Source organism: Dendropsophus ebraccatus, chromosome 12 (assembly GCF_027789765.1).
Source record: "Dendropsophus ebraccatus isolate aDenEbr1 chromosome 12, aDenEbr1.pat, whole genome shotgun sequence".
NCBI classification, from domain to species: domain Eukaryota; kingdom Metazoa; phylum Chordata; class Amphibia; order Anura; family Hylidae; genus Dendropsophus; species Dendropsophus ebraccatus.
Window position 1 is genome coordinate 76,094,519 of NC_091465.1, and position 14,222 is coordinate 76,108,740.

General features: G+C 46.4%; 1 protein-coding gene across 1 annotated transcript; it reads left to right on the forward strand.

Moving 5' to 3' along the window:
• The first annotated feature begins 4,466 nt into the window (after positions 1-4,466).
• LOC138768762 (sperm acrosome membrane-associated protein 6-like) lies at positions 4,467-5,989 on the forward strand. Its single transcript, XM_069946718.1, has 7 exons — positions 4,467-4,693; positions 4,849-4,923; positions 5,019-5,096; positions 5,226-5,258; positions 5,349-5,426; positions 5,525-5,628; positions 5,771-5,989. Exons 1-7 carry the CDS (start codon positions 4,495-4,497, stop codon positions 5,987-5,989), a joined length of 786 nt encoding a protein of 261 aa, XP_069802819.1. The 5' UTR covers positions 4,467-4,494.
• Positions 5,990-14,222: the final 8,233 nt, after the last annotated feature.

The following is a 14,222-nucleotide window of genomic DNA, read 5'->3' on the forward strand; positions in this document are numbered from 1 at the left end:
GGACCTGGCAATCAGCGACTTGGCAGCCGTTAATATAATTAAGAGCAGTTTAGAAGCCTTTTTCCCCATTGTTTTAGGGGGCAGACTGAGAAGACATAGGACCGGATCTAAGGGAATAGTTTTCCAAAAAATTCTAGTAGCCAGACCGCAGACCTCTAGCCAAAAACCCCTAATAAAAGGACATCTCCAGAAAATGTGAAGTAGGGAGCCTCCCCCTGACAGGCACCGCCAACATAGCGGAGAAATAGAATTATTCAGTCTGTGGAGAAGTTCTGGTGTATGGTACCACATCATCATAACTTTGTAGTTGGCTTCTTTATAGGTCGTACATATTGATGATGTGGCAGCCTTCTCCCATATTATTTTCCAGCATTCCGGGGAGAGAGTCCTACCCAGCATCTCCTCCCATTTATCCATATACTTATGTCTAATAATGGTATCCCCAATCGGGGAATTAAGGATGTTATATATGGCGCTTGTGGATGTCCCCATGCGCACCAGTTGCTCCCCAAGCGCGTCAACATGAAGTGTCTCATCTTCATATAGGAGAAGCGTTCAGTAGAGGCCAGATCATATCTCTCTGCCAGCTTCTCAAAAGATAGCAAAGTGCGGGACAGGGGGTCTACTACATCTACAAACTGGAAGAGCTTTTTGGAAGACCAAGCCTTCACCGTGGCCGAATCTAGGCCTGGAGGGAAGTCTGGACATAGCAAAAAGGAGTTCATAGGAGAGGCTGGGGAGAACAAAGCAAATCTGGAAGCGCACGCTGACCAGATAGAGAAAGTGACGCGCATAGGGCCTAGGAGAGACAGATGAGAGCAAGAAGGAGGAGAGGGATGCCATAAGAAAGAATTAGGATGGAAGGGGGCCAACCATATTCGTTCAATGTCCACACATTTTTAGTAGGCGTGATATTTTGCCCAAGCTACAATTTGTCGCAAGTGAGTTGCCCAATAATAATATTGGATGTTCGGAATTGTCAGTCCCCCCTGGGTCTTACTGCTCATCATGACTGACCTAGGGATACGGTGTCTCCCAGAATGCCATATAAATGTAAACATAGCACTATGTATTGCTTTAAGTTCATGCAAGGGCACCCTTACCGGCAAGGTTTTGAAGCAGTAAAGGAGCTTCCGAAGCACAGTCATTTTAACTGAAGCAATCCGGCCCAGGAGGGAAATATAATGGGAGGACCATTTGGACATCAGAGATTTAATGTCCCGAAACAGATGGGGGTAATTGGCTGTATATAAGGTGGCATACGTAGGGGTGAGACGAATACCTAGATATTTAATGGACGTTGTCGTCCATCTATATGGGAAGTTAGATTTCAATTGAGTCACTAAAGAGCCAGGGAGGTTTAGGGACATCGCCTCAGATTTAGACGAATTAACCTTGTAACCCGACAGGTACCCAAATGTGGTAAGTAGACCATGAAGGACAGGTAGCCTGACTATTGGTTCCGACAAGGTGAGGAGAACATCATCCGCAAATAGCATTATTTTGGATTCTCTACCACGATCAATTCTCCAAAGATCATACAGTTTGTGTAAGCGAATCAATTTACGGAATTCGGTAGACACTCTAGCCTGGTCATTGGAGAAAGGCCGACCCAACACGGACTGCCTATCATGAGACTCTGAGAGGGGAATATTAAAATCTCCTCCTAAGATTCTCGAGACTGGGGGGTATTTACCTAGGCGAGCTAGGACCCTGCGCAAAAAAGGGATTTGGGATTTGTTAGGGGCATATAAATTACAAAGGACCACTGACGTACCCTTCAACGTCCCCTCAACCATTACAAACCTCCCTCCGGGGTCTGAATAAGTGGAAAGAACCTGAATCGGGCAGTCCCTGGCAAATAGAATAGCGACTCCCGCCGTTTTATTACCTCTAGAGGCTGAGTAAACTGTAGGGAAAGTATGCCTTGGAAAATTTAAGGTAGCTTCAGAATCAAAATGCGTCTCCTGCACAAAGGCTATATCTGCCTTCAAATTCCGAAGTTCTCTTAAGAGCAGTCGGCGTTTGAGATTCGAGTTAAGACCCTTGACATTGAGAGTGACACAATTAACCATTTGGACAATAATATAGGTAGAGCACTCTAATACAGGTACCTACCCATCTCAGAAGAGCACAACGGATCACTCGGGACAAAGTCCAAACTATCATAAATGTCCAAAGAGTTGGCAGAGGCTGTAGGGAAAAACAAGAGGAAAGGAAGGACAGGGGAAGACACACAAAAAACAACACACACAACATTCGACAGTTAAAGGCACTTGACCATAACCCTTGGCATCCAGCGCCAGGGAGGGGGTACCAACGTCTCTCTGACCGAACCGTGGACTGAGTCCACACATGCGGACAAGTAGCCAGAGAGAAACAACCCCAAGGGGGGAGAAAGAGAAACCAACAGAACATGAGCAATAACATGCTGAAGCAAAAGAGCTCATCCACACAGCTATGTAAGTAAAAAATATAAAAAAAGACCTAGGCAATTAAGTAGAAAGTTATATGAAAAGGTCCAGTTAAACAGGGATGACCCATTTAGGGCTACTTTAAAGAGAGAGGGATTTCAGACACGATGACCAGTAGATCACCCCGGGGCTTGTCCCGGCGAGCCTCTTGAGGAGGAATCATTGGAGCTTTGGCGTCGCCTCTTATTATTCACTGACTGCCAGACAGTTGGTGGGGGAGGCGGAGGAGCCGCCAGTGTCCAATCTGTGATCTTTGGGACAGGTATATCCAGGGTCTCACAGAACCTATCCAAGTCAGAGAGGGACCTCAGGACCGATGAGCGTCCATCCCTACGAGCAGAGAGGGCAAATGGGAAGTTCCAGTGGTAAGTGGCATCATGATCTCTCAGTAAAGCAAGCAGCGGTCGTAGCAGGCGCCTCTTTTGCAGGGTAATCCAAGAAAGATCTGGGAAGAGCTGGACAGGAGCCCCATCAAACTCAAAGTCTTGGATGGCACGTGCCTTTGCCATGATAGCTTCTTTCACTGTGTGGTTGTGCAGGCAACAAATTACATCTCTGGGGGCACCTGAGGTGGGGCGAGGCTTTAGGGCTCTATGAGCTCTGTCAAATTTGATCTTGTGGGTAGTCGGTTCGCCCAGCAGCATATTGAACATACCCTCTAATGTGGCTACAAGATCATCATCATGGGTCGCCTCTGGGAGGCCTCTTATCCTGATATTGTTGCAACGCCCCCTATTGTCCAGGTCTTCAATATGTTGCTGCATATCATCCATGGCAGCATTTTGGGTAGAAATGGCAGACTGTAGTGAGCCTATATAAGCACGTGTAGCATCGTGCTCATCTTCCAATGAGTCGACCCGGGTGGTAATGCCCGGGTGAAGTAGTGGTCCAGGGTCTGAGGAGTCCGGCCGGTGTCCCCAACAGGTGAGGGGTGTTTGGGGGTCGTTCTGGACCTCTTGCGCATCAGCACAGTCGATTTTAGGGAGCCTGGGGTCTATGAAGAAGCTGTGTGGAGCGAGAGCTCAGCCTGCACACATCGGTGGCTAGCTCCGCCCCCGTCCCAGCTTTATTTAAGAGGTGTTGGCATCATTTCCAGAGGTGGCATTAAGGACTTGGTGACCTCCAAGTGGAGAGACGAGTGTGGCCAGACACTTTAAGGAGGCAGGTCACCATATATATGATCTAAGATGGTGTATATTGGAAGAATTAAGTACCACAGGTTCAGAGAATAGGGACAAACAGCTTCTACTTCAACGGGAGACGTATTGGATAAAAAAACTTGAGACCCTACAACCGAAGGGCTTAAATGAAGTATGTAGCTTTAAAGCATTTTTATGAATCTTTTCTCCCCCCTAGTGGACGGCGTTTTTGTAAAGATATTTAGAATACAGTTTGTAATATGTTAAACTATACTTACAAATAGAGTTTGTGCCATGCGATATATTGTTATGATCTGTAAACATGTTATAAACAGATGACTGATGAGATCAGACGTCGGTATTTAGCTGAGTGGGATCCACTCACCTGTGCGAATGAGTAAGGAAGCCCCGCCTTCCGAAATGTCACGCAGCAGGGAGAGGACGCCTAACCTCGAGCTACTTCCAGTGCTCTGAGAACACACAGCCGAAGTTCAACTACTGCACTCAATAAAAGAGTCAAGATGAAGACTACTGAAATGTGAGTGTACTTTTTCTTATATCGCACACTCACTATAGAAAGTTACGTTGTGTTGTGGGATACCTGTATCATTGGACTGTTACATGCCAAAGAAGTGGGAGTTGGCGGTATCCACGTTGATTGCTCACGATTGAGCTGATTTATGGTCCGAGGCCGGACATTGCGCTTTGTTGAAGAATGGTCACCTCTCCTGGAGGGGTCACTGGTCACAACCTGTAGCTGGTAAATAGATAGAAGGGACAGACAGGGACAATGAAGCTTCTTTCCCTCCTATAATAATCTAATCCTCCCATTTCTCTGCTTTCTCAGGTTCGCACGCTGAAGAGATCCTGTGACATACGTCATGCGATTATACTGGTTATTACCTGTATTCCTGTTGGTTTGTGGAGCGGAGCTGGTGACATCTTGCTTCCCCTGCTTCACCACCCCGGCGGAGAGGGACGCCATATGCGGATACCCCGTCTCCCTGGGGAAAATAGAGGCCATGGATTGCCTCCAAAGGCTGCACAGGGGGTTTGAGCCCCTGAGTAACATCACAATAGGTAACTATTCTGTCCTTCTATTCCTCCTCCTCCTCCTCATCTTATACATAGAGCAGGGAGTCTCTTCTATATACTCTCCACCCATCTCCATCATAGAGCCCCTCATATAGTATCTGCAGGCCCCGTCCGATATGTCTCCTGTCTTCTCTTTGCAGCCTATTCCCAGATACAAAACATCCGGAAGTATCTGAAGACGTTTATAGACGAAATAAAGACGATCGATCAGTTGTGTAAGTTCCAGAAATCTCTAAAATTTTCTCCTATTTCTTTGGCGGCATGAATAGTAAATGTCTATCCCCTTCTATTTCCATCTCCTTTCTTCTAGACTTCCCACATGCCTGGGTGCAACAATTCGATAACAAGATGGCAGAATTTGTTAGCCATGTGAGAGAGCGTGCTGCAAGTAAGTGACTACAGCTCCTGATATACAGACAGTGGATATACTGTATATAATGTCCATCCTCCTGTCTGTCACCCTCTCTCCCCACACACAACATCATTCATCTCTAACATCTCTGATTCCTTCCACTAGGTCATCCAGCGGCACAATGTATACCGCCATGTGGTGAGTACTGGGATTACATAGGACAATGTGTGTGACCGCCATTATGTACATGGAGCCATCATTTACCTCTTTCTCTCATTCTCCCTCCAGGACTTCAGAAAGCGGCGCGGACGTTCTCCTGCGGCCAGTGTGCAGCGGTGGATTGCCCGTTCCCTATCGCCTGTCCCAGTAAGATCCCGTCTATCATCAGGTTATACATCTCTTATCCAGCTCTTAGCTCATTGCCCGCTGACTTACACCATTGTTTCCTTTCTCTTTCCTTCCAGTTCAAGAAATTAAAGTGAATGAATATGAGAAAACTTTCATCCCATGTGGGGGAAGATTTATCATGTCGCACCATCTGCGTATCGTCTGGAAGTTCGCCAAAGACGTAAGTGTCCAGGTGACATTTATAATCCTTCTATTACAGTATAGAGACCTGTACCCCTCCCCCCCCCCCCCGATCCTGCCGCTATTACTACCCCCCATATGTGTAATGTCTTCTCTAATCTCATTAATGGTTTCACTTTCAGATCTGGACGACTGACCTGAGTTTCTTTAAGGAAATAAAACACAAAGGAGACCTATTCCATCTCCTGAATCCTGCAGTGGGCAGCGATAGGGGCACCTACTTCTGTGAGATCTTCGATGAGGATGATGATATGATTCTTAGACAGTACCAGTATGTGAATGGCAAGAACCAGAACGTTCCCATGTGTTACATATTGTATGAAGCTCCTCCTGACTCCTGACTAAGGTCAGGAACAACAGGGAGCTGGGCCAAACGCTATGGGAAGCATATAGAGGCTCCAGCACCTGTAGTGGGACAGGTTAGGAATTTATAGGGAGTGGTTGAGTGCAACACCAATTAGGGGCGGACTGGCCCTTTAAATCTGAGACAGCCGGCGCGCGCGCGCGCCCTAGGAGGCGGGGACGCGCGCGCCGGCCGGCACAGACGGAGACAGGAGCGGGACCAGGTAAGGCGCCCCCCGGGGCCGAACATGTAGCAGCGCCGGGTCCCTGCACAAGGACCCCGGCCGCTGCATGGGACAGAGGGAGGTCGCGGCGGCGGCCCGGAGCACGGGACGCCGCCGCGGCCGTGACAGCCCCATGTGAGTCTCTGGATGTAACTGCACTGTAATCACTAATATGCTGCGCAGGGCCTCTATGGAGCTATCTATGGCAATATGGTCACTGTATGAAGTGATATTGGTCTTTGTACAGTGGATTTTATTCAGTAGCAGAGTTGTGGTATCAGTCAGTATGTGGTCGTAATATTTGTCCCTTGTAAATAGATATTGTTGGCATAAATGGTCTTAGTATACTGGATTTGGTCAGTATAGAGTATAGTATGGTGGTAATGTGAGTGGTTATGGTGTGGTGGTAATAGTTGCCTCTTGTATACTGGTAATATTGGTCATGGTATACAGGACTTAGTCGTTACAATATGGCAGTATTATGTATGATGATAATGTGGGGGGGATGGGGACATTTCTAGTTATGCCCTGTTCATATGAGATAAAATGTATGATAGAAGTGTTCTTACTGGGACAGGCGATAGGGAACGGGCAATCCACCACATCACATTGGGTACATGAGAACGTCCGCGCCGCTTTCTGAAGTCCTGGAGGGAAAATGAGAGAAAGAGGTAAATGATGGCTCCATGTACATAATGGCGGTCACACACATTGTCCTATATAATCCCAGTACTCACCACATGGAGGTATACATTGTGACGCTGGATGACCTAGTGGAAGGAATCAGAGATGTTAGAGATGAATGATGTTGTGTGAGGGAAGAGGGTGACAGACAGGAGGATGGACATTATATATACCGGGCTCCGGGCCGCCGCCGCGGCCGTGACAGCCCCATGTAAGTCTCTGGATGTAACTGCACTGTAATCACTAATATGCTGCGCAGGGCCTCTATGGAGCTATCTATGGCAATATGGTCACTGTATGAAGTGATATTGGTCTTTGTACAGTGGATTTTATTCAGTAGCAGAGTTGTGGTATCAGTCAGTATGTGGTCGTAATATTTGTCCCTTGTAAATAGATATTGTTGGCATAAATGGTCTTAGTATACTGGATTTGGTCAGTATAGAGTATAGTATGGTGGTAATGTGAGTGGTTATGGTGTGGTGGTAATAGTTGCCTCTTGTATACTGGTAATATTGGTCATGGTATACAGGACTTAGTCGTTACAATATGGCAGTAATATGTATGATGATAATGTGGGGGGGATGGGGCCATTTCTAGTTATGCCCTGTTCATATGAGATAAAATGTATGATAGAAGTGTTCTTACTGGGACAGGCGATAGGGAACGGGCAATCCACCACATCACATTGGGTACATGAGAACGTCCGCGCCGCTTTCTGAAGTCCTGGAGGGAAAATGAGAGAAAGAGGTAAATGATGGCTCCATGTACATAATGGCGGTCACACACATTGTCCTATATAATCCCAGTACTCACCACATGGAGGTATACATTGTGCCGCTGGATGACCTAGTGGAAGGAATCAGAGATGTTAGAGATGAATGATGTTGTGTGAGGGAAGAGGGTGACAGACAGGAGGATGGACATTATATACAGTATATCCACTGTCTGTATATTAGGAGCTGTAGTCACTTACTTGCAGCACGCTCTCTCACATGGCTAACAAATTCTGCCATCTTGTTATCGAATTGTTGCACCCAGGCATGTGGGAAGTCTAGAAGAAAGGAGATGGAAATAGAAGGAGATAGACATTTACTATTCATGCCTCCAAAGAAATAGGAGAAAATTCTAGAGATTTCCGGAACTTATGTGGTGATCCACCGGGTGATGTTATAACTGGAGGTTGTCAGCCCAGCGGTGGTGGTAATGTCGTGACACCAGTGCTAGTCCAGCACACAAGTATGGTGTTGGTACCTGCTTTGTATTGATGGCTGGCTGTACTCCCCAAATGGTCGGTGACCTGCGAGGTTGTTATGGGTTCCTTGGGCTTTTGTCACGGTAGTCCTGAGTGGCAACTGACCTACCCAGGCTATCGGTACTGCCACCCACTGAAAGGGGAAAAATAACCCAAGGTGTGCAGCTAATGTGTATAGGTGCTGGTGCAGAGTCCCAGTGATGTAAAAATAAGACAACTTTATTATACAGTCTCCTGGAAGTATAATACACTTTAGCAACAAATAGATAAATCTTTACACAGACTTGTATTGCTTGAATTTATTTGAGCTGAGGAGGTGCTTGAAGGAGTAGAGTAGAGTAGCGTACAGGAGTTTGTCAAGGGAGTGCCAACCCAATATAGCAATGTGCTCTGCCGGAAATTGAGAGAATACTTAAGAGTGAGAAGTTTACTTGTAACCGTGTATAGACTTTAGTATGACCACCTTCTGCCCTACAGTGCCGAGTGTCTCGTCCTCCTAGGGTGATACAAGCCCCAGTCATGGTTACCCGGGGTGTCCTAATTACCTGCACTGCGAGATAGGATACATAGACCTTCTGGTAGCTTTGTCCTATACAGGCTAGTTCCTCTTGTGTATTAGGACACTTTTTAGACTGGTTCACGATGTGGGATAGGATGTTCCCAAACTCTTCTGCCTTTGTAGTGTTTAGCACTGCATAGTTGATGTAGTATAAGTAATGAAAGAACTAGGTGTCTCTAGCTGCATCTGACCACACGTGTCTTAGATTCAACCCAGACTGTACTGAACTGACTTGTCCCGGACGTGGGTCCTGGCAGAGCCAGGCCCTGGCTTGTCTACAGCAGGGACGTTTTCTCTGTGTGTCCTTCCCACACGAGAATCTGGGTAAGAACTGACGCTACACCTCCTCCCACCAAGTAACTTCCTACAGGGCTAAGTAACCTACCCAGTGAGTGGTGGAAAGGAGTGTGTGCAAAAAAAAGAAAAGAAGAAATAGGTATGAAGCAAAGAGCATCTCCTATAGGTCAGCAAAAGTCCATGGTCCATGGTTATAAAGGGAATGTCACTAGGGATGAGGAGCTCATTTACTGGGCCTATTCCAATCACCCGACAATCGTTAAGCGAGGGCTGCAGGGACATTGTTAGCGATGTCCTTGCAGCCCTTGTTTCATACTTTACCTGTCCAGGGTGCAGGTCTTCTCCTTCTCCCGGTCCCATGCTGCAGCAGCTTCGGAGCGGCCTGTCTGAACTGACAGACTGCTTAGCCAATCACTGGCTGCGGCGGTCCCGGCCAGCGATTGGCTGAGCGGTCTGTCAGCTCAAACAGGACACTCCGCAGCTGCTGCCAAGCTGGAGCGGAAAAAGGAGAAGACCTGCAGCCTGGACAGGTAAAGTGTGAGGTTTGTGAAATCGTCGGTCGCCCGCTGCGCCCGCTATTCCGCGTAGCGATGAGCAGGTGGCGACCGATGATTTTAGGTTTGAACCTAAATGAACGATCAGCCGATGACACGATCATCGGCTGATCGTTCTCTCTGTTCCACGGTGCGATAATCGTCCAAATCGGGCGCTTATCGCTCAGTGGCATAGGCCCCTTAGTCTCTGCCTGCTTTTGGATTCTGTTTCCTTGTATCTCCTGACTCCTGCTTTGTATCTTTGACCTCCCTTGCTTGCCGCCTGCTCCGTCCTTATTGCCGGTTATTTGACTATGCCTTTGGATCCTGATTTGGTACTTTTGCTGTTCGACCGTTGTGACTCAGATTGCTCACTATTCTTATTGTGTTTGTTTGTCTTGTCTTTTGTTTTACGTATCCAGGCCAGGGAACGCCGCCCAGTTGCCCACTGCCATGTTAGGGCAGATAGCTGCAAGTGGACAGGGACAGTGGGCGGGTCTGAGCTTAGGGTACACTGTCTGTGTCTCTCCTGCATCTCTCTGTGACCTGAATTATCTGGATAGTAAGAACTCTACCTAGTAGTACAATTGGTATTGCGGGTGTATTGCAAATGCACTACTTGGTTGACACTGGAAAACCAATAAATATATGTATTTTTAGTAGGCTCTCTAGCATACCCCCTTAGAACGGCAAAACTAAACTCTTTAGTATTGTGTAGATCAATATATATATTATCTTATGAAACAATATGGCGTTATTATGGTAGTGTATAAATGCAAACAATAATGGTAAATATATCGGTAAAATTTACTAAAGCGTATATCACACCATATACATGCAAAAATTATCACATAGAGCAAAAAAAAAATTTATCACATAGAGCAAAAAAATAATTAAAAAACATATAGGGTTAAAAGCGTACGTATCTGTAAAATATAAAATATAAATATCCATAGCATAATTCTTGGGATGTCCATAGAGAAATACATAGTTTTATCTATTGGCGACTTTGCTGGGTCCTTGCAGGTCGCCGATGTTTATGACCACTGTGTTTGTATTAGGTTAGTTGTCAGTCCACTTTTTGATATTCTGGTATATATTGTAACAGTTAATGATTGTTGTTTCTGTTAATAAATAAGATTTATATCATATAAAGAATTGGTGGATGTCCTACGGTTGTCCACGAGTTGCAACTCATTAATGAGGAAAGAACAGAGTATTGTTCTGAAACATGTCTAGGAGTTGCAATAACTTGCTGAATACAATATAGAGACCCAGTCAGTCAGTCCTCAATTCTCACCTGTTTTTTCCCCATTGGATGCATGGAGAATACCTCCATCTCGGCAGCAGCTACAGGAGAAACGCCCAGCAAAGGCTGACTACCTGGCCGCACTGGGAGAGGCAGCCAAATTCCAAATACTGTACACTGCCTTAAATCTAACAGCTCCCGACATAAGAACTCTACCGTACACCCTAAAAGAGAGCTCCTACCGAGATGTCTACTAACCGGCGACCTGCAAGGGCCCTGCAAAGTCGCCAATAGATAAAAGTATGTATTTCTCTATGGACATCCCAAGAACCATGCTATAGATATTTATATTTTATGTTTTACAGATACGTACACTTTTAACCCTATGTGTTTTTTAATTATTTTTTCGCTCTATGTGATAATTTTTGCATGTACAGGTATATGGTGTGATACGCTTTAGTAAATTTTACCAATATATTTACCATTATTGTTTGCATTTATACACTACCACAGTAACGCCATATTGTTTCATAACAAAATATATATTGATGTACGCAATACTAAATAGTTATGATTTAGCCGTTCTAGGGGGGTATGCTAGAGAGCCTACTAAAAATACATATATGCCTGTGACCTGAGTCGTGACACCTGCACACTGTTTACAGTCCTGACTTCCGTACTGTCTGTGTTCAGCTATTATCTGCAGGTCATGGGGTCAATGAAGCCAGTGGTGTGTAGCAGACAGTAAGATTTATGGCCACTCCATAAAATCTGCCGTCTGAGCAATAAACTAATTTTGCCTCATGGCAGAAGCGGCCCTGGCAGTCTATTACCCCATTTCACCAATCTACCCATTTTACAGCCATTTTTGTAGCTGGGTCCCCGGTTTTGTAGTTCGGGTCCCTATTGACTTTTATTGGGGTTCAGGTGAAAGTCTGGGTTGTCAAACTTTGTCAAACTCTCTAAATTATATTTGTATTCAGAGAGTTGTAGTTACTGGAGGTTTATAATACATTCTCTCTCAGTGCAGCAGAAATGTGTAGATCTGTCACCCCACAATCCTAAGAGTTGGTCAGTTCTAGTTCAAGTGTATGGGAGACAGAATAGAGTCTAGAGTTCCTGCTGCCATGATTAAGCGGTCCTGGCTTAGGCCAGAGCCCTTGACAGGTTCTACACTTCTTTTCCTAGACTGAACTGCAGTGCTAAGATTCAGAAGTGGGGTAACCAGAAGATCAGGACCAACCCTTGCCTATGCCAAGGATATTTCAGTCAGGAAGTCACCCCCTAGGAAAAGGCAGAGGGACTGATCCCCAGTAAGGCAAAGTTGCTACGGGCCGAAGCACCTTACTGACGTATTCTCATCATCTTGGGGAAATCTTCAGTGGGAGCTCAACCTAGAGACAGAGACTTGTACTACCTCACATGGCGTTCTCCGAACTTAGGCAGAATGTGGTCAGATATACACCTATATCTACACGTGAGTACAAGAAGCTGTTCTTTTAAAGGGAACCTCTCACCTCCCGTGCCGGGGTGAAGGCCACCCGACCCCCCGCTAGAGCCCCGGATACTTACCCCATCTCGCCAAATCCCGCTCCTTGAGCCGGTCCTGGGACAGAGATATCCTTGTCGTAAGCCCGGCGCGTGCGCTGCATAGATGAGTCCGAGGCCCACATAGAATGAATGGAGCCGTCATGGGCATTCTCATCTCAGCAGCGCGCGCGCCAGGCTTCCGACAAGGATATCTCCATCCCGGGACCGGCTCCAGGAGCAGGACTTGGCAAGATGGGGTAAGTACCCGGGGCTCTAGTTGGGGGTCGGACGGCCTTCACCCCGGCACGGGAGGTGACAGGTTCCCTTTAAAGATTCATCAACACACATCCCAGCGAAGTATCGTGCCGTGTAATATGGTCCTAAGGGAGCCCCTCCATTAACCACTTGGTCCTACTATTGTATATACATGAATGAGGGAACCAGTACATCACCCATATTGTCTGGATGCTTCTAAATCCTATTCACTACTACAGAACATGTGCCACTGCCATTAGTTACCCCTAAAATATCAGCTATGGTGTACCCCACCACAGAACACGGACAAGTGCTGTTGGTGGTTCAGTACACAGAGGGTTAAGGCAGAAGAAAATTGAAGGAGATGAAGGCGCCGTCTTTGCTGGCAGTGTGTTATATTCTATTCACTGTTATCTTCCTTCACAGTTTCTGAACAGGCAGGAGAGTTGCTGGAAGACTGAACAGAGATAGGAGCAGCGGCGGCGGCCGTGGTGCGGGAGACCGGGGCGCACAACTCCCTCATTCATTAACACAAGTGTTTGCTGAGCAAAAATTCCAATATTTGGATTTTATACACATATCTAGCGGGCCGTGCTCAGATTTCTATAGGGAGGCTGCTTCTTTCTAGGGGTTGTATTTCTGTATACAGTGTTTAAAGGGGTAGTTCACAAAAAATAATTCTATCAAATCAACTGGTGCCAGTAAGTGCCAGAGATTTGTAATTTACTTCTATTAAAAATCTCCAGTCTTCCAGTACTTATTAGCTGCTGTATGTCCTGCAGGAAGTGGTGTATTCTTTCCAGTCTGGATAGCAAGAGAGGTTTTCTAAGGGGATTTACTGACATGGACAGAGGTGGCAGCAGAGAGCACTGTGTCAAACTGGAAAGAATACCAGTTGATATGAAAGAAAAAAAAATGTTTAAACCGTTTGGGGCCTTTCTGTTCTGAGCCTTTGTTATTAAGCATTTCTTTATTTTATTGTTGCATTCTATGAGCTTTTCCATAAGTAATGCAATGTACTGTATGTTCACAGTGACCCCACCAGCAGAATAGTGAGTGCAGTTCTGGAATAGAATACAGGATGTAACTCAGGATCAGTACAGGATAAGTAATGTAATGTATGTACACAGTGACCTCACCAGCAGAATAGTGAGTGCAGCTCTGGGGTATAATGCAGGATGTAACTCAGGATCAGTACAGGATCAGTAATGTAATGTATGTACACAGTGACCCCACCAGAAGAATAGTGAGTGCAGCTCTGGAGTACTGGCCACTAGAGGGAGCTTCTTCCTGTTTCCTGTGTGTTGCTGTGAGGATTGTTTGGTGTGCTCTGTGCATTTGGAGGGAAGCCTGGACTTTGTTTTCTTTGGGTTGCATCCCCTTCTCCCCAGGAGGGGGGTGCAGGCCCAGGTATGAGCGAGGCGAGGAGAGTCCCAACTCCTGCCCCCCGAACCAGGTCCGTGGGGGGCAGAGGAATCAAGCGACCAACAGCAGAGGGAATTACATCAGGAGGTCCATCTGAGGTCCCAGGGCTGAGGCGGTCTGCTAGGAGGTGCAGCGATGCTTCTCCAGCCGCCCCTGAACCAGAGGTGACAAAGGGTAGCCGCAAGGCTACAACCAGCTGTGGAACTACAAGCACCAGCAGTACT